Source organism: Callospermophilus lateralis, chromosome 10 (genome assembly GCF_048772815.1).
Source record: "Callospermophilus lateralis isolate mCalLat2 chromosome 10, mCalLat2.hap1, whole genome shotgun sequence".
Lineage (NCBI taxonomy): Eukaryota > Metazoa > Chordata > Mammalia > Rodentia > Sciuridae > Callospermophilus > Callospermophilus lateralis.
Genome location: NC_135314.1, coordinates 82,867,365 through 82,893,529, shown reverse-complemented (window position 1 = coordinate 82,893,529; position 26,165 = coordinate 82,867,365). Strand labels below are relative to the sequence as shown.

Below are 26,165 nucleotides of genomic sequence, written 5' to 3'. Positions count from 1 at the left end.
GGACTTTAGTTAATTTTAATGGTGTGGAAAGATGGCTAGGACATTTTATATATCCTATATCTCTATGACCTAGAGTCTGCAGTTTTTAATGGCTCTTGAGCACTTTTTCACATAAAATTCTGGATACTCTCCGTGATCATGTGAGGCGGGGAGGACAAGTATGATTAAAACCACTTTATAGTTGGGCATCGTGGTGCATGCCTGCAAACCCAGCTGCTTGGGAGGCTGAGACAGGAGGATTTCGAGTTCAAAGCCAGCCTCAGCAAAAGTGAGGCACTAAGCAACTCAGTGAGACCCTGTCTCTAAATTAAATACAAACTAGGGCTAGGGATGTGGCTCAGTGGTTAAGTGTCCTTGAGTTCAATCCCTGGTAACTGCTTGACAGAAAATCCTGCAGACACTTTCACAGCTTTGTTTTGCTCACCTTGTCCAGCTGTCTATGCAACTCCAAGGACTTCCCCAAAGTATCATGTTTTTTCTTGTTTTCATTGATGAAGTCATCACAGAGGTGCCTGAGCTCCACACACTGGGGCCTAATGGAGTCCACTGAGTAATGGTGGTCTTGGATGAGCTGGTCTCCAGCCTGTGCAAGCAGCTGGGCCTTCTCCAGGGACTCCTGCAAAACAAATACCCACAGCTGAGCATGAGAGGCTTGGTGCCAGAGCCAGAGCATCCTGACGCTGGTAAGTGCCTGACACTGTGTGCTCTGAACTTGGAGGAGGCTATGCAGGTGCAGCTGATTCAGGGCTTTCTCAGGAGAAAGTTGTCACTCATTCAAAAATTTGTAGAGTTCTGAGTGGCACACTGAGGCTACAGTGTTAACAAGTCAGGAATTTTCAGCTTAATGGAGAATTGAGATAGTACCTAAATGCTTATAATTAAATGAACATTACTATGACAAACTCTAGGGCAGAAAAGCATTGCATATTATTGCACATATACTAAGAGACTTTTAACTAAAAGGGAAAGGAAGATAGATGCTTGGCCCTGAGGAGAGTGGTAGTGATATGAAACTGAAACTAGTGTGGGCACCTTTACGGAAGTCATGGCACTTACAAACATGCCTATCTAAACCCCTTCCTGAGGTTTCTGTCTGCCCTTACCCGTCTGCTCAGCAATTGCATTTCCTCCTTATGTGTGTGTGTGTGTGTTCCTATCAGTCAGTCTTATCCCTGACAAGAATGACTCACTGGGGGCTGTAGCTCAGTGGTAGAGTATGTGCCTAGCATGCATGTGGTCGGGGTTTTATGCCCAGCACTACAAAAAAAAAAAAAAAAAAAAAGAAAAAGAAAAATCTATATCATTATTCCTAAATGGTTTGTGCAAACTATATGGTTTATGCTGAATACTTGTTTCCTTTCTGGGAGTCTGGAACTTCAGTACCTGCCAGGCTATGTATGTGACCAGTTCCCAGTAAAAAAAACTCTGGGCAATGAGCCAATGAGCCTCCACTGAGCATCTCTAGATAGACATTTCATGTGTTGTCACAACTCATTGATGGGGGAATGAAGTGTGTCCTGTATAACAGTGGGGAAAAGCCTCAGAAGCTTGCCCCTGGTCTTCTCTGGACTTCACCCCATGTACTTTTTCCTCTTTCTGATTTGGCTGAGTATCTTTTTACTCTAATAGGTTGTAATTCTGAATATAACTATATGGTGAGTCCTATTAGTCTTCCTTACAATCTTTGTATCATGCAATTTTTGGAACCCTTGACATACAAGCTAGGACCTGAGTAAGGGACAAGCCACGCAGTCTTTGGTCTTGAGACAGGGATGTATTTGGTAGGTTAGAGAAGCAGGAAGGAGATGGGTGTGGTTGGAGCAGAGGGAACAGGTAGAAAAGGAGTGGAAGAGGTGATCAGAGAGGGAAGAGAGGGTAGGACTGGGGAGAGCCTTGCTGCCATTCTAAACACTTTGGCTTTTACTCATTGTGACATGGGGAGCCTCTGAAGAGGGAGATGTCACTCATATTTTATAAATGATTACTCTAACTGTACTCTCAAGATGGTAGATCAAAAGGGATAGAAGGGAGACCAGTTAGGGGGCTACTGAAGAAATTCAGGCAAGAAATGGGGCTTAACAAGGTAAGGCACCAATCTAGCTCCTGCTCCATGGCCTTCTTATGGAATGTTCTTCCCTGGGTCATTTAGGTCTAAGCTCTGGGTTACCTCCTCATATCACCCAACCCATCACTTGGCCCTCTCTCTATCTTCATTTATCTGAAAGCTATCTTCTTTGTTTTCTGTAATGATTATTCCCTTCCCTGCTCACTACCACCAAAATGTAAGTAGTGCGAGAACACTTAGTAGGCATCCAATAAATATCTGATCAACAAAATGAATGCATGAGCCAGCCGATGCAGGGGTCTACTTGGAGGGATTGTGTGAATCGGCATTGACCTTTGAGTCCACAGATGACTGCCACATTTACAAAGGTCTTCAGGAGCAGAGCCCCAAAGCACCCTTGCTGACCACGTTGAGCCTCAGGGCTAACCACATTGGCCCTCATTTTGTTTTTTTATGGTAATACAAAGAATCATTTTAATTCCAGGTGAGGTCACTTACACCTCTTAACTTGCACTAGTTTATGATTTTGACAGTTTCAAAGCCTCTGTCCTCCCACCCTTACATATTCTCCAAGCCTTGCAGTACCCACATACTTCTGAATACCTTTTCTGATCCTGCCTCCACTATCTCCTTGTTACTACTGTCTGTTCAGGTCTTTATGCTTTCTCACAGGGACAGCTGGTCACCTAGATTTCCTTCATTTTGGTTGATTGGATTGAGGGATGCCCAGAAAACCGGCAAAACAGGCTTTTGTGTGTGTCTTTGTGGGTGTTTCCAGAGAAGACTGGTGTGTGGTTCAGTGAACTAAGTGGGGAAAACCTGCTCTGTATGTGGGTGGCATCATCCAATAGGCTAGGAAAAAGTGGATGGCATGAAGAAGTAGAAGAAGGAAGAAACTTGCACACGCAGGCACAATCGATCCTTCTTGAGCAGGTGTGTTTTTTGTTGCTGCTATCTCCCATTGACATCAGACTCAGATGCCAGAGGCCTGTTAGGGGACTCCGAGTTCTTGAACCTTGGACCAGGACTGCATCACTGGCTTCTCTCTCTTATTCTGAGCTTCCAACTTTTCTTGAACTGAGCAGCTATATTAATCTCTAGCATGCAGACAGTTACTACTGTCTGTTCAGTCTCTGATCATGTAAGCCAATTGTTATGATTTGAATCTTTAATGTCCCTGAAAAGCTCATGTTCTGAGAGCACGGTGCTCCAAACAGCAAGATTCAGAGGTGGGACTTTCAGGCAATGATTAAATCATGAGGGCTGTAACCTCATCAGCAGATTAATCCACTTGATGGATTAATTATTTGAATGGTCTGAGAGGGTAACTGTAGTCAGGTAGGGCATGGATGGAGGAAGTAGATCACTGGGGGCATGGCCTTGAACTATATCTGTCCCTGGCTCCTCTCTCTGTCTGTCTCTGCTTCTCCATCGCCATGAGCTGGGCATTCTTCTTCTGCCACCCCTTTCTACCATGTTATGCTTCTCAGGCCAGAGAAGCCTGGTTTCAACCTCTGAAACCCTGAGCCCAAAGTAAACTTTCTCTCCTCTAAGTTGTATTGGCAGCCAATTTGATCACAATGACAAAAAGCGGACTAACACACCAATCTAATAAAATCTCTTATAATTACACATATTCTATTGGTTACGTTGCTCTGGAGAACACTGGCTAATACATTTTTCTTTAAATCATGAAGACTGGCAGAGCAGCAATACCAACACAATGCCTTAGCATGTCTATGTCATTCCCAAGCTTCAAGTCTTTACAGGTCCCTCATGATCTTCAGGAGCAAGTTCAAACTCTAGAGCAATGCACATGCCTTTCATGATCTGGCTCATAGCTTGGTGTGCCTCTTACCAACTCTGCTCTATGTCCCTCAGCTCTATTCTCTGCTGTAGCTGTAATTATGACCCATTTGCCCTTCTCCCAGTATTCAGGTAGCTCCAGGCTTCTGTGGTTTCTCCATCTGTTCTCTGGGCCTCGAAAACCCCATACTTTCCTCCTCACCCTCTTCCTGACTCCCTACTGCTCCTATACCTCTTTGAAGCTAACTCTATGTCACCTTTCCAGGAAATTTCTCTGATTTTGCTATCTTATGTTCTTTCTCTGCGTTCCCCCCAAATCCTATGCTTCTCTTGACCAGAACTTACCTTTCACTGTATTGAGATCACTTAACCATTGTCTGCACTGTGCCAGCTCTTATGCCACTTAAATATAAGTGGGACATAAAAGGTGCTTAAATGACTGTTGTGCAAAACAAAAAGGAGTGATGATATGTGAATAAAGTGACACGAATCAAGCTGTGACTAGTTTAAAGAACTCAGAGTCAATTTTTCAGTTTTCTTGTTTTGAGCAAAGACCCAGCCAGATGCAATGGTCTCCAGCCCTGGGAGGAGATTAGAATGCTAATTCCCTAGGCAGTGAGTTTTGACCTTTTTGTTCATAGCTCAGAATTTAGAATAGTGCTTGGCCTAGTAGATCAATAAATATTTGCAGGATGAATCAAGAGTGAATGAGAGACCTTTATTAGGACTGTTTAGTCCCTGCAGTACTCACTGCTTAGTCCCTACAGACTGAACCTAGGGAATGCTCTGTAGCACAGAATCTTCCCTACTACTCTGTGATAATAACAACAGCTATTGTTTACTGAGCACATATGAATGTTTTACAATGATTATTTGACTCTTCCCAACAAAACTTTCAGTATAGGTACAGTTTTACAAAAGAGAAGTGGAAAAACTGAAGTTGACCCAGGTAGGAAAGAGAAGGCCAGGCTTCCAACTCAGTCAGCCTGGCTCCAGAATCTGGCTCTGACCAACAGAGAAAAATGGCCACACTTGTTCTGCCTACGCTTAGAGACCTCATCTGGTTGCTCAAACTTGTCGGACTTTGGTTAAATATAGAAATATGAAAACTTGGCAGAGAAGTCTGTTGACTTTTTTTTTTAAGTCCAGCTGCCTAATTTATTAAGCATAACACAGAGTTTTCCGGGTTCAGGGAAATTCAAACAAGATACTTCCTAAGGACCTTAGAGCAATCACAGCCTGACCTTCACTTGGCATGCAGTGTCTTACCCTTCAGTCCTATTCTTAAGATACCCGAGGTGAGGGATGGGGATATGGCTCAGTTGGTGGAGTGCTTGCATCGCATGCACAAACTCCTGGGTTCAATCCCCAGAACCACAATCACCACCACCACCACAAAACAAAACAAAACAAAACAAAAAAAACATGAGGTGGTAGACAAGAGATGTGAATAACAGGTCCAATTGGATCTGCAGGGAAGGTCCATAGAGATAACTCAGGATCTACCCTGATTCAGCCTCTGGATGGCTAGAAGATCACTATTATAGAAATGAATGGATGATAAAAATGACCACCTATTACATTCCAGGCACTCAGTAGGTTCTTAACCATATATCTAACTCATTTAGTCTTCACAGATTCTGCAAGGTACAAATTATTACTTGTTTTATAAACAAGGATACTGTGTTCAGAAAGGCTAAGTAATTTGGCTAGGGTCACAGCTGGTAGATGTTAGAGCCTAGATTTGAATCCAGCTTTGATGGACTCTCCCACCCATGTTCCTGTCACCTTCTAGTTCACCTGTGCTTGCCAGGCATGCTGAGAATGAGGACTGCACAACTATGATTATCACATCTTTGTGGTGCCCACCAGGAACTTTACAATAAAACCTCCAAATCGCCACTTATTGTTCAGTTTATACAGCTCCCGCTCAAGATAAATAATAAACAAAACCTCCAAGGTGAAAAAGAAATGATGATAAAGGGCTAAAATCTGTTTTTCTGACCACAAGCCTATCTAGCATTTTTTCAGATGCTGAAAATTCCCTAAGACCAGATAGCTAAATTGTAACATGTAAATCAGAAATCTTTATGGTAATAACAGCTGCTTTTCCCCTCAGGACTCGACTACTAAGACAGAGGAAAAATGACAGTGTCTACCATGGAAGGAAATGGTCAGAAAGAGATGATGCCAACCTGTCAGGGAATCCCACAGATAATGACTCAGGGATGGGGAGGTGGGACAGATGAAACAAGAAAGGCAGAAGATTAATGGTACAAAATGTAATGATGACCACATGGGAGTCCATTTTATGATTCTATCTGCTTCCCCATATGTTTAAAAATTTCACACTTAGACAAAAAAGCCATAACCATCAAGCTAGATGACATCTTTAGGAAGTTAATGGCCTGGATCCCATACCTTATTGGTATGGGATCCAGGCCATTAACATAGTAGCTGTGTAGGGAGAGGACAGCCTTCGGGGCGAGGTCAAGGCTGAAATCATGCTAGTTCCACTACTAGCCCTACTGGCCCATCCCCAAAGTCAAAGCACTTTAGTAAATTCTGCTTTTATAGAATGTAGTCCTTGTGATCATTATTTTTCAGAATCAGGAAGAAGTATTCAATGATTGCTAAACCCTCAAACTGGAAGAGGATAAAGAATAGTCTTAATTTGCATGAGATGTGAGTCTGGTTAGTGAGTTGGTTCAGAGGTCACCCCATGAGCATATTGGTAACAACCTAGAACCAGTTTTTGGCTGTGCTGACAGGGAAGTTCACCCCTTGGTGCTGAGAAGAGGATGAATCCCAACCAGATGTTTGATGAATTCTGGCCAAAAACTGTAATGGAGACTTAAAGGCTATTTTTGCTAAAAGCATTGACTATGCATTGAAGCCTGCAGATGCCTGCAAATGCCCAGCAGGTAACTAAAAGCAGCTTACAAGTTTGGCATCTCTACCTCAATTTTGCATGTCTCTTTTGATCTGAGTCATTCCCTCCCACAGTCACCTTGGACTCCAGAAATAAGTCTGATGGATAAACACCTTGGGGTGAGTTGCAGCTCCTGCTCCTCACCCCCTGCCCCATCACAACACTTTCCCATAAATGTTAACAAGGCTCTGCCTGGCTTTCCCTGAGAAAACGACCAACCAGACCACAGTTTGACCAAGGCTGCTTGGCTATACATACTTCTAGCCCCATTTTGCTATATTATCTGGAGCTCATGTCAGTACCCGTGAAAACAGAGCTGAGGATGCTTGATCCCTCGTGTCTTCCCAATGTAACTGTATTGAGTAAATTCCTTTCCTGCCTTTCACCATTACTTTTTCCATTTTGCTTCTGGGGTGAGTGTCTGAATCTGTTAATCTTTTTGTGAGTGCACTGGAATTATACATAATGGTGGAATTTATTGTTAAATATTTATACATGCACACAATAACACAATATAACAATTGCTATATACCATAATGCCACAGCATTTCCCCTTTCCTTCCCCTTCATTCCTTTACTCTAGTGGTCTTCCTTTGAATTTCATGAGATCTCACCACCTTTCTTTTTCTTATTCCTCTCTAGTTCCACATATGAGAGAAAAACGTAAAACCCTTACGTTTGACTTTCTGAGTTTGGCTTATTTCACTTAACATAATGTTCTCAAGTTCCATTCATTTTCTTGCAAGAAACATAATTTCATTCTTTTTTACAGCTGAATAAAACTCTTTTGTGTATGTATATCACATTTTCTTTTATCCAGTCATTCACTGGTTGCTGGTTCCAATGTAAATTGTGCTGCTACAAATGTGGGTATGCATGTATAGCTATAGTATGATGACTTTAATTCTTTAGGGTAGATACTGAGGAGTGGCATAGCTGGGCTATGCGGTGATTCCATTCCTAGTATTCCTCTATACTGACTTTCATAGTGATTGTACTAATTTACAATCCCATCGATAGTGTAAAATAGTTCCTTTCCCCTACATCCTCACCGGCATTTATTATTGTTTGTATTTTTGATGACTGCCATTGTAAATGAAGTGAGATGAAATCTTAATGTAGTTTTAATTTGCATTTTCCTAATTGCTAAAAATGTCGAACATTTTTTTCATATGTTTGTTGCTAATTTGTATTTCTTCTTTTGAGAAGTGTCTGATCAATTCATTTGCCCATTAATTGACTGGGCTCTTTGTTTTGTTGTTGGTGGTTTTTTTTTTTTTTTGCATTAAGTATTTTGAGTTCTTTATATATTCTGAATATTAATCCTGTGTAGGAGAGTAATTAGCAAAGATTTTCTCCCATTCTGTAGATTCTCTCTGTACATTCCTTTGCTGTGCAGGAGCTTTTTAATTTGATGCCATCTCACTTATTAATTTTGGTGTTGTTTTCTAAGCTTTGGTGTTGTTTCTAAGTGTTAGAAGTCCTATTGAGAAAGTTGTTACCTGTGCCTATTTTTTGGAGTGTTGATCCTATATTTTCTTCTAGGAATTGCATAATTTCTGGTTTGACTCCTAGATCTTTGATCCATTTTGAGTTGACTTTTGTGAAGGGTAAGAGATAAGGATTCAGTCTTACTCTTTTGCATATGGATAACTAGTCTCCCCACTCCCCACACCATTTTTTTAAAAGGCTGTCTTTTTATGTTTTTGGCACCTTTGTCAAGGATTAGATGACTGGGATCTGTGTGAGTCTGTGTTATGGTTTGGAAATGAGGTGTCCTCCAAAAGCACTTCTTAGTACAGGTTTATTTAGAAGTGAACTGATCAGATTGTGAGAACTGTAACCTATCAATCCATCCTAGTTTGAATGGACTAACTGGGAGGTAACTGTAGGCAAGTGGAGGGGAGCACTGGGGGCATGCCCTGGAAGTATACATATTCTCTATGGCCCCTTCCCCACTCTATTTCTGCTTCCTGAACCTGCTTTGAGCTGAGTGGCTTTCCTCCTCTGGACCTTTACCCCATGATGTGCTGCTTTATCTTGAACCCAGAGCAATGGAGTCAGACATATATGAACTGAGACCTCATAAGCCCCAAATAAACTTTCCTTTTTCCCCTTGATATGTCCTTTCTGGTTTTGGTGTCAGTGTGATACTGGCTTCAGAGAACAAAATTGAAAGTGTTTCAATTTATTTCATTGAATAATTTGAGAAGCATTTGGCATTAGTTCTGCTTCAAGGTCTGGTAGAACTCACCTGAGAAACTATCTGGTCCTGGGCTTTTCTTTCTTGGAAGGCTTTTTTATGACTGGTTCTGTCCATTGTTACTTACTGATCTGTTTAAGTTTTCTGTGCCCTCTTGATTTAATTTTGGCAGGTCATATGTGTCTAGAAATATATCAATTTTTCAGTTTATTAATTAATTGGAGTATATCTTTTCAAAATAGTCCCTAATAATTCTCTAGATTTCTGTGATGTCTGTGGTAATTTTACCTTTTTCAACTCTAATTTTACTAATTAGGGTCTTCTCTCATTTTCTTTTGGTTAGTTTGGCTAAAGGTTTATCAATCTCTTTACCTTATCAAACAACCAACTCTGTTTCCTTTGTATTTTTTTATTCTCTGTTTCATTGATTTCAGCTCTGATCTTAGTTATTTCCTTCCTTTTGCTGGTTTTGTAATTGGTTTGTTCTTTTTCAAGGGCCTTGAGGTGCAACACTAGGTTTTTATTTGGGATCTTTCTGATTTTCTTATAAAGACACATTATAATTAGGACAGCTAACATATAAGGTAGAATTTTAAAAGGTAGAATTTTAAAAGCATATGGAGCCCACAAATGAGCAGGAGTAGCTATGCATATAGCCAACAAAGCAGAATTTAAGCCAAAAATAATCAGAAAAGACAAAGAAGTTCACTTCATACTGGCAAAGGGAATAATCCAAGAAGAAGATATAAAGATAGTAAATATTTATACCCCAAACATTGGTGCACCTAATTACATAAAACAGATACTACTAAATTTAAAAACCCAGTTAGACCCCAGTACAATAATACTGGATGATTTCAACACCCCTCTCTTACCATTAGATAGGTTATCCAGACATAAACTCAGTCAAGACATTTTAGACCAAAAGAAATTATAAGTCAAATAGGTTTAATAGATATCTATATAATATTTTATTTGGATAAAAAATAGCTATAAAATAATCCTGCTTGTTTGTGGGCTCCATATGCTTTTAAAATTCCACCTTTGTTCTGTATGTTAGCTGTTCTAATTATAATGTGTCATGGGAGGTTCTTTTTTAATCTTTTTGATCTACTTGGGTTTCTAAATGATTCCTATATCTTAATGTCCATCTCATTCTCAAGATTTGGAAAACTTATTATAATTTCCCTGAAGAGTTTATACATGTCATTAGTCTGCATCTCTCAATCCTACTTGATTTTCATCCTTTCACTTTCATCCTGTAAATGTCTTTGCTTGTAAGGTGCATCTTTTGCAAACAGTATATAGTTGTTTTAAATTCATCTGTAAGCCTATGTCTTTTAATTGGAGTGTTGAGACCATTTACGTTTAATATTATTATAAAGAGATGTAATTCTTGCCATTTTGATTTATTTCTAATGTTTAATTGGGTCCTGTTTCTCTTCAGAGAGTTGCTCACTTGTAAGCGCTGGATTTTGTTTTTCATTTCTTCTGTGTAGTAGCCAGCAAAGCAGTATCAGCTTAGTAGTCATGAATTCCTTTAGTTTTTGTTTATCTCAGAAGGTTCTTATTTCTTCTTCCAGTCTGAAGGATAGCTTTGTTGGACTATAATCATGTTTGACAGTTATTATTTTTTAGGGCTTGGAACACACAATTCTAACCCTTCCTGGATTTTAGAATTTTTGCTGAGAAATCAGAAGTAATTCTGATTGCCTTACCTCTAAATGTGACCTAATATTCATCTCATGGGGCTTTTAAAATTCACTCTTGTTCTGTATGTTAGCTTTTCTAATTATAATTTGTCATGGGGAGATTCTTTTTTTGATCTTTTTGATCCAATTGTGTTTCTAAATGATTCCTGGATCTTAATGTTCATCTCATTCTCAAGATTTAGGAGACTTTCTATTATAATTTTCCTGAAGAGTTTATCCATGCCATTAATATGCATCTCTCAATCCTCCTTGGTTTCAATGATTCTTTAAATTTGGTCTCTTAATATTGTCCCAGAGTTCTTATAAATTCTGGCCATGGTTATTTTTTTTCTTTAATAATGTCTAAATGTTCAAGGCCAACACTTTGTCTTCCAGTTATAAAATTCTGTCTTCAGCATAGGCTACTCTATTAGAGAGACTTTCAACTCAACATTTTATTTATTGTGTCTTTCATTTCCAAGATGTTTTTGTAGTTCTTTTTCAATATCTTTATTTCCTCATTGAATTTCTCATTCATATCCTGTACTGACTTCCTTAATTCATTCAATTATTATTTTGTTTTCTCTTGGAATTCATTGATAATTTTAAAAATCATTCTTTTGAATTCTTTATCTGGTATTTCATCCACTTCAATATCTCTGGAGTCCCTTGCTTGTGAGTTGTAAACTTTAGAAGGTGATATGTTACCTTATTTTTTTCATATTTCTTGTATTCCTGTGTTGGATTGTATTCAGCTATTGGGAGGGATTTCTCTTCCACTCTTATGTGTTGGCTTTTTTAGGTCACAACATTTTCTTGACAAAGTGTTCTGGGATATCAAATTGTAGTGAAATTTTCAATTTTATTTCTTAGTGAGTTTTAGTATAGTTTCCCTGCTCAAACTTTGCATGTGGAGCAAAATTAGTGTATTTGGACATAGTGTATATTGTGTCAAAAGCTTGAGGATCTCATTTTCCTGGTAGGTCTCAAAAGAATGGGGTCTTTTTTTGTAGATTTGGTTATTGTGTTGTGTATAACAGGGTATGTGTATATCAACCTCTGTGATAGCTCTTCTTAACAATTCTGTATATTGTAAAGAGGCATGGGAGAGATCTAGATTGAGACCCCATCATCGGTGTGGTATACAAAGTCATTGTGTTAATTGTCTTTGTTTTTGCTGTAGGAGTGAATGTCCATGAGTGGGTCCTGAGGAGTCCCCTCTCACCATTCCTTCTTGGGGACTGGTTATTAGTTTGTGTTTTTGCCTCCTTTATTTTTTGTATTAAAGTATCACTGATGTTTGAGCATGGTTGGTTTGCACGTAGAGCAAAGTGTGCTGTTTCTTAACAGCCAAGTCTCTATCCTGTGAACTCATAGTGTCACAGTAGATTCTCAGCACCTCACAGAAAAGAGACAAACAACAACAATAGTAATGAACAATATATAGTATTAAAATAAATACACAGTGCCTAATATGACATTTGCAGGACTAATAACCACAAAAACAGGAATATTCAAGAGCAAAAAAAATAAATAGCTGTGAACTAGATTTGGCATTAAGTTAAACAGCAGGTGTCAACTACATAATCCACAGTACTAATAACCACAACAACATGAAGGGTGAGGGCAGGAGTTATAGAAATCAAATAATAAAAAAACAGTTCATTAAGAGAAAAGGAAATGTGATAGAAAGGTAAAAGAAACTTTAGAATGTTCAAAACGAGAACAGAGAGAAAGCAGAAGAGATGTAGCAAGTGATGGCTATAAAGAAGGAGAAAATAAAATAAGTACAGAGAAAGAGATAGAATAAGAGAATATGGCTATGAGAGGGAGAATAAATCAGAGAAAGAGGGAAAAATCAGATTTTAAAAAGAAAAGAACCACAAACCCTAATGCTTAAAAGACAAAAGAAAAAAAAAAGGAAACAAAAATTGCTAATGAGGGGGCTGGGATTGTGGCTCAGTAGTAGAGTGCTTGCCTAGCATGTGTGAGGCACTGGGTTTGATTCTCAGCACCACATATAAATAAGTGAATAAAATAAGTGTCCATCAACAACTAAAAAAAATTGCTAATGAGAAATGAGAAAAAAGAAACAAACAAATATATATATATATATATCCACAAACCAATCAGCACAGTGAGAACACACATGCAAAGAAAAAAGAGGGGAAAGAAATTGGAAAAAAATGAAAAAATTGTCTCCACTGAAGTGGTCAAAACTGTCGACAAAGATAGATGTTCCATGCCCAACTGTCCTTCTTTCTGTTTCTTCTTGGACTATGTACTGCTTAGAGCAAGTGCTGGGTTGTTAAATCCTTCCTTTTTTTGTGCTGCTCACCTAGCTGCCAGCTGGAGTGGCCTGAAACTGAAGCTAGTTAAAATTGCCTTCAACTTCCCTTCTCACCAGTGTAAGATAAGACAAAATGGGAAGTACTGTGCATTGGAGTTTTGCTGGACAGACCAGATCAATGAGTTCTTGGGTGGGGCTACAGCAGAGTTCTAAATGGGGAGTTCTGGTAGCTAGGGCTTAGCTCAAATCAGGCCTTTGGGGACTTTGTTGGGTGGTATTTTCTCTGGGGAGATTAAATCAAAATATCCCTACAGCCAGGGAGATGCCAATCTCTCTTCTGGGGATCTGGATCTCACGGACCTCCCAAGAATTCTATTGTAGGGAAGGGGAGCCAACCTTCCACAGGTCTTGTACACTCTATTGCCTACAAATATGGCCTTCCCGGGGTCAATCCCCAAGTGTAATCATGTCCAGCTCTTGAATTTCCCAACCCTCTTCAGCTGCTAATGGGAGCTGCCAGACTCAAAAGGAAATCAAGTCGCACTTCCCTCCAAACTCATTCCACCAGGTACAATCTTCTCTGCGCCTGTTTTAATCTTGATCTACTAGGCACACCCTAGGACACATGGTGGGTGCTTTCTGGGACAGTTTGACAATATTTGCTGTGATCTCCCAGGCTCCTGCAGCAGTGAGCTGAAATGTAGTCTTCTCAAAATGGCTCTCCACCTGAGTCTGAGCTCTCCACTTGCCGGTTGAGAAATGTAGAGCACTTTGTAAATACCAGCTCACTGTGCAGCGTATGGTTCAGGTAAGGTTGGACTTCTTTTCTGTTCTGCCAAATTTGTCCATTGTGTTTCTCTTTCCATTTGTGTTATCCCCCACGCTGCGGTGAAATCTGTGACACTGTCACTTTTGCACCTGGCTTGGCTCCCATATACTTTTTCTTGTCCTTTGTTCAATACTTCCAGGTTTCCGGGTTTTTCAGAATCACCGACTGTCCAATATTGAATTTCAGTCAATTTCTTCAATAACCCTATTCACTGAGAAGCAGTACTCCTATTGCTTGAATCCCAAGCCATGATAAAACTGGAAATGCAGCCTTCCTCTAATCCACCATCTGGAATCTCCTGAAACTGATTTCTTGGGACTCTTAACGTCAAGCCCCCTCTGGCTTAGGACTCTGGGAACACCATCACCTTGTTCCTTTAACACTTTACAGGACAAATGGGAAGACTAGCCAAGCCCTAATTATCTGAAAAAACAATTCCTCTTAGAAACCTGACAGAAGACATGTTGAGGAAGATCTCAATTTTGTTAAGATAGCTTTGTTCCGGTATACCAAAAGGTAGCAGATTAGGTATAGTGCATCTTAGGGAAAGTAGATTTTATAAACTGGAAAGTGAGGCACAGGATGGATGAAATCCATCCCTGGTCCCAGGTCATATCCAGTGGGTTAGTTTAGTTGGTTCAAGAATTTTGCCCATTAAAAATGGATCATGGAAAAAATAAATAAATAAAAATAAAAATGGGTCATGGGTTCACAGAGCATTCCTATGTTCCCTGATCATATGCTTCATCTCTAGGTTTGATCAGCCATTTTTTAAGAGTATGTATTAAGGTAGACAGAAGAAAGAATGTGATGTTATTGTGAAGATCCATTATCACTATTTAAAACGTAATCAAGAACACCTTCCGGTAGCTTTCTGTTTCACTGAGAATAAAATTCAAATCATCAGCAAAGATCTCAGGCCCAATATGACCATGGGGCCCTGTCCATCTCTCCCAACTCACGTCCTCACTGTGCTCCAGCAACATTCCTTGACTCACCAACCCCATTCTCATGTAGGATCTTTGCACTTGTAGCTTCCTCTGTCTTGATGTTAGTCCCCCAAGCTTTGTGTGACTACAGAGATCTCAGATCAGAGGCCACCTTCAAAGGCCTTTCTTGACCATTCTAGCAAATGTAGCACCCCAGTCACTTTCTCTTATATTCTGTTTTCTCTTTATGTCACTGGTCACTATCTGGTATTATTTTATTTGACTGATTTTAATCAACTCTCTCTCCTTAGTAGAATGTAAGTTCCATGAAGACAGGGTCTTGAGTGTTTCTCCACACCCACAACACCTAGGACAAGGAATACCTGTTGATTAATTAACATTCTCCTGGTTGGTCAGTAACCACCTTCATTTATATATGAAGGTATTTTTTTTATTGGTGAGACATTTTTTCCTAATATATAAATTTATATAAGCAAAAATACATGGTATCTATATTTAATAAAGAGTTCTATTAAAAAACCAGAATTATACAACATTGGGGCTGTCTATTCTAGAGAATTTGTGACACGTCATTATCCTATATGTGAAATTCAATTTCTAATGACTTGTGTGTTTTTAGCATTAAAATATTTAGTTATCAATGATCACTGATAAGAGAAGGTGCTCACTAGGGCAGGATGGGATTCCTGAGAGAGGAGCTGGGTGCACAGGTGGGTTTGTGAGTTCACACATGCCCAGGAACACCCTTAGCTTAGCATGACCTTCATTTTGTATTCTTTAAGGGCATATGTCTTTAAACTGTAATGTACTTGTCAATTACCTGGAGATTTTATTAAAATGCCAATTCTGAGTCCCAGATAGGGCCTGAGATTCTGCATGTTTTATAAGTTTTCACTTAGGTGGCACCTATGAGACTGGCTAGGGGCTCACACTTCAAGAAGCAATCTTCAGTTCTGTAAAATTATCATCTGGGAAACATCCCTCTAGATTATCTCAGAAAGGAAGTGCTAATCACAGGGGACTCAGTCCCCTGGAGAGAAAAATATAGAGAACTTAATTAAGAAAAAGCAGAAAGGCACTTTCCTGGAAAGAGATGACTCATTTTTTCTAAATCTATAATAAACTGAATCTATAAGAACTTAGAATAGAATTCCTTCTGAGTGCTGACTTGTGTGCAGATTTGGGAACTTGTTTAATTCTGATATGGGAATTGTAAACACACACTCCTTTACAAGTCTGAAATTTACAACTCTTGGGGCATGGGACAGGAGAAAAGTTTTGTCAATTCTGTGTAGCAGAAGAACTAGTATGAATCCATTTCCCCTGTCAATTATTGTTTTTTTCTGTTTCCACTTTTAAAAAATTTCCCCTCCTTGCCTCCAACCCTTACCCCTACATGAGGGCTCTAAACTGTCTATGCTAATTGACTTGGGCCAGTGATTCACCCGCTGTGACCTTCTCCCACTTGGCTGCTGATCCCATGAGAGGTACACTTGAACTTCTACCTTCCTCCATGTGCTCTAGCAGCTTTAGTAAGACTCTGCTATGGGTCTTATTTCATATTATTTGTTATAGTTGTTAACATGCCTATCTCCTCGGGGACCTGGTGGTAGGGGTGGAGTGACTGAAGGGCAGGATTTGGGCATTCCTGGGTCCTTTAGCAACCCTCCAACAGCAATGATTTGACACCATCTGTCATTATTCATAGTAACTTCCTTCCAAGTCCAAAAAAAAAAAAACCTCAAAAAACAAACCTGGCCCTTTTCCTCCAGTTTTTTGTGTTCCTTAAGAAGTTGTTCCACATGCATCACGCTGTCTCCAATGCCTGTAAACTCTGCTAGCTCTTCCAGCAAATTTTCCAGGGCAAGTTTAACCTGCAGGACACATTAGAACTGTGCAGAAGTAAAACAACAAGCACCCATCTGTAAAGTATAGGTTTGTTATATTCAAGAAAACCTAAAAAAATCTAAAAGGATCAGGACTTGGGTGAATCAATATATGCCTTTCTTCTTTTTTCAGCTTAGTACCTGTCAGGTTAAGCTGGGGATCTAGAGGCACTTGTAGTTAGAATGTTAGAACTACATTCAACAGCTCATCAGTCTAAAAGCAACTTAAACCAACACTGAAATGCTACATATGTCAACAGGAAAATGGGATAATGGGATTCTAGATTGCTGTTACTCCACTGCAAATGTGGGGTCTATGAAACAGTAAGGATGTAAAGAGGGAGCTGGATTAGGCAAAAGAGGAAATCCCAATCCCAGAGCATCTAAGGGGAAAGAGAAAAATCAAAGGTCTGTATGAAAAATGGAAGTTATATTAAGAAAAAGGAAGTTATATTAAGAAAGAAAACAATACCTTATAAAAATTGTGCTCAAAGCGCTGTAGTTGTAGGCATTGGTTAAGTTTCAGGTGATGCTCAGACCAAAACTGACTAAAGGCTTTTTCTGTTTCATCCAATTGAACTAATAGCCTTTTAAGAAATAATGAAAAAGCAACTTTATGTTAGCATTCATTTCTACAGGTGTCTGCATAGGCCTATGTTATGTACCACCTATGTCTTCCATCAATGTTATTAATTGTGACATTCTGTGTATTATTAAAGACTGTGTCACCTGTGTCTTTCTTAGGGTTTAATGGGTTCCACACATTCAGACACCTGTAGTACAGGAAGAAACTTAACTCCAGATGCAGCTATTGTGCTTTAAAAATGTGCTTCAGGTGACCCAACCTTTGTGCCTTCTTTTTTTTCCACCTGAGACTACACATGTGTAAATAACAGCATCAAACCAAAATTTTATTGGAAATGAAACTCAACAAATACCATCATCTCTCTGGAAATCCTGGGATTAGAGCATATCATAAGAGGAGGGAATGGAATTCTCCTAAATATTATTTATTTCCCCCTTTAGTCCCAAATATTATTCTTTCTTGGCCTCACTAAGACCCAGTAGTATCTATTCCAGCCTGTTCTTAGTTGTTTTAGAACATCTAGGTCTACATTCTCTCCTGAGAAATCAAAGTCCACCTACTCACTCACCTTTCCATGGTAGCTACATTCTCAAGTTCACTGATATTGAGTTTTCTGGTGGGAGTTTTGGTTGTTGGTTCTTGGATGCATGACAGTAGGGTGGTCCCTTGTTCTCCAAGTAATTTCAGCTCATCCTAGAAAAGCAAAAATATAGACTTTCTTAGAAGGAATCCACAAAAACAAATTCACGGTATTTGGGAGGTGAGGAAAAAGGTAGATCCATATGTTTTTCATTTAGGATGTTAAATGTCAAAGAAGTCAAGATGCAGTCAATTAATTTAAAAATTAATTTATCCTTAATAAGTAGTGCATACTCATGATACAAGATTCAAAATATACAAAAGGGTGTGACATGAAAAGCAATTATTTTGTCCCCAGCCTGTCTATTTTCCCTCTCCAAAAGCAAATATCTATTAAGATTTTTGTGTAGATCTCAAGCTGTTGTTGTACATTAAAAGCAAACCTAGTTAATAAAAATCTGTTTCTAATCCAAGATAGTGACCAGAAACAACAACAACAAAAAATAATGACAGGAATTTAATGTTGAGTGCTAGATATTTGCCAAACAATAATAAAACAATAACTGCTAGTGGACCATGAAAGTATTTTATCTGGTCTCATTAGTAAACACTCCCCTCTACTAACTGTCCCCTAATTGTGGCCTGGTCCAATTCAAGAAGTTTATCAGAAATGGGCAGCAATTTCAGTTTGACATGGAAAGATTTGGACTTCCAAGGCAACTACTAATTCTATAATACTCTTTTAACATGGTGCTTTGCAAGCTATTTTTGAAGCTATTTTCTTTCAAATCCAGTAGCTCAGAGACCTCACCTTGGAGGTCACCTCTCATTACCACAAACTTTAATCATAAGGGCCAGGCTGAAAGCCAAAAGGAGCATATTCAGCCTCAGAATTTTACTCTTCAGAATTCTGGGTTTGGTTCCTGGGTCACCAGGGCTGGTTTGATATGCTCTTGAGGATTAGAGGAGGCCCATGATTCTAACTGAAATACTGAAATACTCTTCTGCCTGTGAGCACTGAAACTGTTCTTCTAGGCTAAGCGACCTCTTCAGCCTTCACACAGCCTCCAGCTAACGGAGGAATCTACACCCACACCCCAACTATGTTCATATAGAATTCCTAGGTCCTCTCAACTTCATGCCTTTCTTCCTTGCCTCCCATCTCACTCCAGTATTTCCCTTAAAGGGTTACTTTGTTCATACCCAACTTCCAACTTGTCCCTAGATCTGTGTGATGTCTAGACAGCCCCTTGGATTCCGCGACTCTGTCCAATTCAGACAAGGCCCCAAGTCAGCAAATGGCAGTCTCTCCTGCCTGTGAATTGGATGCATCCCTTCTTTTCCACTCTCAAGTATGGGCCCTCTTTTCTTCTTATCTCATCAATGCTCATTAAATATTTGCAGAGTAGCTAAATTAGTAATAGTCTAAAAGAAGACAGGTTATAGATGAATAAAGGTACATCAGATATGACGGGAAAACAGTATTCATGTATACTTGTCCTTACCCTTTTTTTCCTCCACCCATCGAAGAGGGTCCTGGATTTTCCCACTCAGTTTCTTAACTGAACCTCGGAAAGGATTCTGGTATTATTTTACAGGTGCACACAGGCGCACACACACACACACACACACACACACACACTTTGAAATGCAGATGAGAAGGAAGGTGGTGAGGCTAAAGGAAAAGAGGCATATAGCTTAGTACAGAAGGAGATATGGAGACACTGGGAGAGGGACTGAAAGGAGAGACACATTCAGAGAGCTGCAGACATGAGGGAAGTATCTGAGACAGGGAAGGTGGATCTTAATAAGCGATTTCATACCCTGTGTATCACCTTCACACTGTGTAAAACAAAACAAAACAAAAGCCACAGGCAAAAATCATGACCTGGTTACTGCTTTGGGACTAAACCACATGGTCAGCTTCAGTAAGGTTACAAAAAATCTGCCATAACAAAAGGGTAAGATTTAGCAACTATGGTTCTCAGAAAGGGTAAAGGTAAGGAGCCCAATCCCAAAATAGAGTTTCAGTTTTCATGGAAAGATATGTACTTCATCCTTTTGAGTATTTAATTTTTTTACTGCCTGCACTCAGTGTGGATGGAGGAGCTCAGGGCACTGTCTCTGGACCCTGTGTATAAATTCATGCTCCCTTCCAGCGAGTTTCCTTCCTTTGTATCGACCAGTGGCGGCAGAGTGAGTACTGCTTGCAGAGTGAGAGCCCACTGCCTATCCAAGTCGCCTGTATTCAGGAAACGGGAGCCTCCCTGTGGAGAAGGGGCAAGCACAGAGCTGGGCGCTGTGCCATGGGCTGAGTCCAGCCTCTAGCTCATCATCCAGCGGAGACAGAGGCAGCGCATGGGCAGTGAGCCAAGCTGTGTGTACTAGTCTCATTCATCAGGAACAGAACACCTCCTGGGGAAAGCTAAAGCTGGTTATGTGCACACATGCTCTTCCTTCCTGACTCTCAGATGGGAGAGTGAAATCACAGAAAACAGAGTTTCAAATCTTAGCAGCCCAGTGGCCATGATCTCATTGGATAGAAAATTACACATCCTGTACCAAAATTGGAAGCACTCTTGGACTGTAAGGATGAATTAAGAGCCAAATTGTGGTTCACACTGAGGGGAAGGAATTTATGTTACTAAATAAGAGCCTTCTTTAAAGTCATTGGTTTGTTTAAAAGTTTGATAAGATTGTTCTGCTGTGAATGTTTTCCTGTGTGAATAGATTAGTTTGATATCCCAGGATAGCCAAAAGAAAGAGACTGCATTAGATGATAGTGTTGAACAAAGTAGTAACAACTCCACAGAGAATTAGCAAATGAGGCTATAAAAACTCTTGAATTCAATAGCTCTAGTATTTTGACTGCTTGTCAAGTGATCTCAAAGATCCCAGAAGAAGGTAAATCAAACAGTCAAGCCAAGTATTCCAATGCCATGCTAGCTGTTTAGAAACTATTTTAGAAATTTTCTCTTTAGGGTGAGAGAAAAAAAAATAAATCATATACCATAACTTTTATACATATTAAAACAGATTTAAAAGTTCACTGTTCTGAGGAATTAATCTTACACTATACTGGCTTTTCACTTAGGAAGATGTTTTCTAAATGAAAAAGAACTCATTTAATTTCTTAGAGAATGTTTAGTTTAAAGGTAGGTAAGGGCTAGGGATGTAGCTCAGGGTAGAGCGCTTGCCTAGCATAGATGAGGCCCTGGGTTCAATCCCCAGCACCGAGGGAAAAAGAAAAAAAGGTAGAGAGAACACTAAGATGTAAAATAAGATATATGTAAATAATCATAAAAGCTATTAAGTTATAAATAAAAATTCAAAAAGTATTTCCTTTTTCTAATATAAATCATTTTCTTCTTAATGCATTTTTGGTTGAGAAAGTGGAAAAATATAACTCCAGTTTAATAATTTTGACATTCTTGCTTCTAAGTTATAAGGAGGAAAGAAATAAATTTATATTTGGCCAATAATTAATCATCAAAAAAAGGAAAACCTTCTGTATTATTTTTAAAAGAATATTAATATTACTTGGAAAGACAGAATATTTTTAATCCAAATTCACTTAATATAAATTAAATTGAGAATTTTATCCTCAAATAGTTACAGGTCTTGTCCATGACCTTGGGGCAGCATGAAATAGAAACACAAGCATGATCTTCAGTTTATGCAAGGCTGCATTTATTTTCTTACTAAAAGGAGAATTCAATGGAATCCCCTAAATTCTTTTTAATTGTCTTACAGGTTATATAGAGATATTTAACCGATTGAAATATGATAATTGGAGTGTAAAATTATTTCTTTATAATTGTCAAATAGCATTTCACATTCTGTGGATCTAAAAAGTTACTCCACAGCATAATCAGAGTTGTGTGTTACAAGTCCAAAAATAGCTGGTCACCATGCACAGGAAAATGCTCTTCCCCCATCTTGTAGACTGGTTCCTTCCCATTCTGTTACCTCTGTAGAACTCTGCCTGTGTCAAAACTATACAGTGCCTGCTCATATGACTTTCCCAGGGTATCCCCGCTGCACAGACAACAGGATTTATCGGATTGGTTTTCACTCCCTAGGTATGTGTCCTTGTATAAAATCCAAACTTTTAAACTTTTTCCCCAGAGCACTGTATGTGCCCTTACTACACCTAATTTGGAAAGGGCTGAACTTTTTTTTTTTTTTTAAGTGCTAGGAATTGAACCCAGGGCCTCCTGCATACTAAGCAAACACTCTACCACTAAGCTACATCCCTAAACCAAGCTGAATTCTAATCTATACCCAAAAGTTGCAAAAATGCTTTGTTTAATGGTTGCCTGAGAACTATCTGAGTGACAGGTTGTCATCTCGGGTACTTCCGCTCCACAGCTGCTCCTTGGAAGAAGGCTCTGTGCTCTGTGCTCATGACCGCCTGTGCAGAGCTCTGTTTTACAGTTCCTGTCTGGCAGCCTGCCATGCTCAGCATCCTTCCCATTACACTCTGTCCTACTAACTGCTGCTCTGCAGACTCCTAAAGGTCTTAGTCTGTGCATCTGCAAACTCTTTCCTTAGCAGACTTCACCAGGCACTCCCAACCCTGCTTTCTGCAACCTGGACCTCACAGGAATCAGGAGAGGTGAGCTTGGCCAACTACTTGGAATAGAAAAAGGTCAAGCTTCTCAGAGGCATTTCCTGGGAAAATCTCCAAGATGCTGTCAGGATTTCAGTTTCATTCCAGATCTTTGGATCACTTGGAGTAGGCTTGGGAATACACTTTGAGCTCTTTCTGGATGACAACTCCCTGAAAGGTGGAGTTCAGCAATGTTCTCTGGCAGAAGAATTAATTTCCCTAAACCACTAGACTCTGAGACTCCCCTAACCAGACTTCGTGTTTCTTAAAGTTGCATTTTTGGGTTTTTTCTTGGCCCATAGTGGTGGGTCCTCAATAATTAACACTGAATAAGTGAACAAACCAGCCATCTAGCAAAAAGTTTTGCAATTATTGAGTTACAAATAAGAGTGCAGCAATTCAAATTTGATGTAACAAAGACTCACACAATGCTAAGGTGTACCAATGCCCAGTCCTTAATTTGCTGTCTACTGAAAATGGGTCTTCTGATTAATAATCCATTCAGTCTGTTTGTGTTTCCTAAGGCAGAAAGGGCCTGACAGACATGCAGCAAGAAACTCCAGGAGGACTTCTCTTACTGCATAGTCTGAAAAATCTGCCAAACTCCCTTCTCAGCAGGTTCTGACATGCTTTTTGAATCACTTAATAGGCGTCGCTCCTCCTCCTAAAACCCATTTCAGAGCACCTCCCACAGTCCCTTTTCTCAAATTAGTCTTCAAATAAAACAATACATCCCTGAGAAACTGAAGCACTTAGTCAGTTTATTAGTCTGACCCCAAACTTCACAACAACTGCTGGAAAGCTCAGATTTGGAATCAACTCTCTTTCCTCCACCCTGGCAATGCCATGTCATCTTGCTGTGTTCTAAGCAGAGTCATCATAAGAGATCTGCCCTTGGACAGGTGCTTATACACCTCATCTTGCCAGCACCGTGCTGGAAGGGGTTTGTCTTCCCTAGGCTGCTTTCCCTAGGTCTCACATTCACCAGCCTCCAGAGATTTTTCTCTTCACATACTGCCTATATGGAAGGTCTCAGATGGACAATGGCTGCCAAGTGACTGGAGAAGAAGCAAAAAGAGTCTTCATTCTAATTCTGCTATGGTTTGTGCCAGGAGCTGGCCTTTGAGAGGCCACTAACTGACTACTCACCTGCAGTTTGTCCTGCTGCCTTGTGTGGGACATGAGAAGGTCTTCAGTGGAGAGCATGCCTTTGGGCAGCTCTGTCATGGCCAGGCAGGACCCAAATGTCTGCAGCATCTGAGCAGTATTCTTCAATGTCAAAGCAAAGTTTTCAATGGCCTGGAAAGTCAGACAATTATAATAACATGGAGCAGTTAACATTCACCAATATGCTTTCTCAATGGAACAACACTGAATTAGCTATGCTTTTCTCAGTGCCACATATTGTCCCTGATACTATATTTATCTATCACCTAAATAATATAGAGTTGGAGGCTCTATGAAACTCCAACAAGTTAATTGAATTGCCCAAAATCATATTACTTGGGCAGGAAGGGAGGAAGGGAAGATACAACCAAGATCAGCAGGTTCAGGGCTCTGTTCATTACTCCAGGGTAATGAACATTAAGTCTGACTCCAGATTTACGCAGGTGCAATGCCACAAAGGGCAGAACCACCCCACTTTCTTTCTAAAAAAAACCTCACCTTCTCTTCTAAGTCCCTGCAATACCTTCTCTTTTCCCCATCCCTCCTCCAGCTTCCTGCTGCCTCTGAGAGGCCTGTCAAATCCTGCTGAGAGGATATGAAAATTGGGAGGGGAGTGAAGATAGTGATTAGGTCACTAGTGACCTTTATGAGAGTTATTTCCATCTATGGGATGGATTGGGGATCTCTTCCTGTCCCATCTCTTTTATAAAATTTGCAAGCACCGTGTCACACTCTTCTCTGTACTCCCAGGGTGTGGTACCAGAGGGTGCCCATAAACTGCTATTGAGTTAATGGAAAAAACAAAAAGGTTCTACAGAATTTTCATTTGGGAAGAAATGACATCTGTTCCTACATTATCAGAGAACTGTTTCTGAAAACCCAAACCCACATCATAAAGAATGTACCAGATCTGACAGGGCCTGTCTCTATGCCAGGGCCTGGGGCTGGAGCTGGCATGATAAAGCTTCCAGAGCATTGCCCACTCCCTCTACTGTCTGGACCCAAAAGGTTCTCTACTTCAGCTGTTTTCATACTTGAAGCATTGCTGTGGGAGGACATCTCCCTGTTAGCACAAGCATTTGAACAGCCACAACTTTGAGCACCTTAGCGCTTCTGGCTTAGAAATCCAAACTCTTTTGTAAAAATCTTTCTTTCAACTACATTAGTTTCATTATATTGAGATAACATATATATATATATATATGAATATATATATGAGATAATATATATATATATGAGATAATATATATATATATGAGATAATATATATATATCTTACTCTCTCAATTGTATTCACTAATAGCCTATGATGAATAACAGAGAAAAAAACACTGGGAGGAATAATAAAAAATATTAAGATTATGATATATTTTGTTTTATATGCACGATTTCTTCTAATGCATCTTAGTTATCATTATTATCATCCCACATTATATAGATGAGGAAACTAAAGCATGTTGAGAATAATTTCCCATAAGACATATCAAAAAATACATGGCAGAGGTGGGATTGGAGTCAGATGAGATCTGGCTCCTGAGCTGTACTCTTAAGTGCCATATTATCTTACAACTTGGCATTCAAAGCTATATTTAGCAAAATTAGATTTAAAACTAGATCCTCAGAAGATCTCGGCCTTGAGAGTTGAAGATTCGAATCAGAGTTCAGATCCTAATCTTCCCTAATCATGTTATTTGGATAAGCCATGTGGTGCGGTTGAGTTCCAGAGTCCTCACTTAAAAAATAGGAGAAATGCTTTCTGTTCTGTGGGGATTTTTTTTTGGATAAAAAAGGATAGCAACTGTGAAAGGATTTTGGTGACAATAAATACCTTACAACTATGATAAGAATAACAGTGACCACCCTGAATGTCAGGTGCTAGGCTTGCAAATGTCATCCTTGAAACAGGAGAGGTCACCTATTAACAAATTAAATTGATTCCATGTTGTTCCCTGAATAATCACCTTGGAAATGGGCAGAGGACCTGATTCTAATATGGGAATTAAAAAGAGGTTGGTTTAGTTCTTTTTAGTCATAGTTCTGCCACTACTTGACCATTTGACCTTAGATAAGCTTCTTTTTTACTCTGAAGGTCACTTTCCTGTATAATAAAGTGATTGAAGTAAATGATGTTAAGGTTCTTTGAGTCCTAACCTTTCTATGCGTTTCTCAATAACCTGATATCCAAAAAGCACAAAATAAAAAAGAATCTATATGTTTCAGTCATAAGATATACAACAATGTGTATGTGCTTCTATACTATTCTACTCTAAGTTTTTAACTAGATGTGTGTATATATAAAATTATCTATCTGTGGAAAAGGCATGAACAGAATATCACTGGTCTTCTAATACTAGTTGCATTTTTTAAAGTTCACTATCATGTGTTTAAGATATGCATAACCACAAACAAGGTGGCTATAAACTAGGTCTAGTGGGGAAGGAAGTGTGTAAATGTCTGCTAATGCCATCTCTAACCACTCTTCATTACCTTGGCCTTCTTTAACTAAATTTTCAAAGACCTAGTTTTGTCTCTGAAACAAAAAGGTCAAGGTTTATCTCTTTAAAATGTA

General features: G+C 39.4%; 1 protein-coding gene and 1 non-coding gene across 2 annotated transcripts in view; both read right to left on the bottom strand.

Moving 5' to 3' along the window:
* Mcf2l2 (MCF.2 cell line derived transforming sequence-like 2) overlaps positions 1–26,165 on the bottom strand; it is a 243,675-nt gene that overhangs the window by 111,242 nt on the left and 106,268 nt on the right. The window contains exons 7-11 of the mRNA XM_076867044.2: positions 23,579–23,728; positions 17,807–17,931; positions 17,125–17,239; positions 16,521–16,640; positions 425–616 (exon numbers count right to left, since the gene is read on the bottom strand). Of these exons, the coding sequence (XP_076723159.2) occupies positions 425–616; positions 16,521–16,640; positions 17,125–17,239; positions 17,807–17,931; positions 23,579–23,728 (702 nt within the window). The remainder of the gene's footprint in view (positions 1–424; positions 617–16,520; positions 16,641–17,124; positions 17,240–17,806; positions 17,932–23,578; positions 23,729–26,165) is intronic.
* On the bottom strand, positions 22,004–22,077 carry Trnat-agu (transfer RNA threonine (anticodon AGU)). Its single transcript has one exon. It is a non-coding gene; the product is annotated as a tRNA-Thr (tRNA).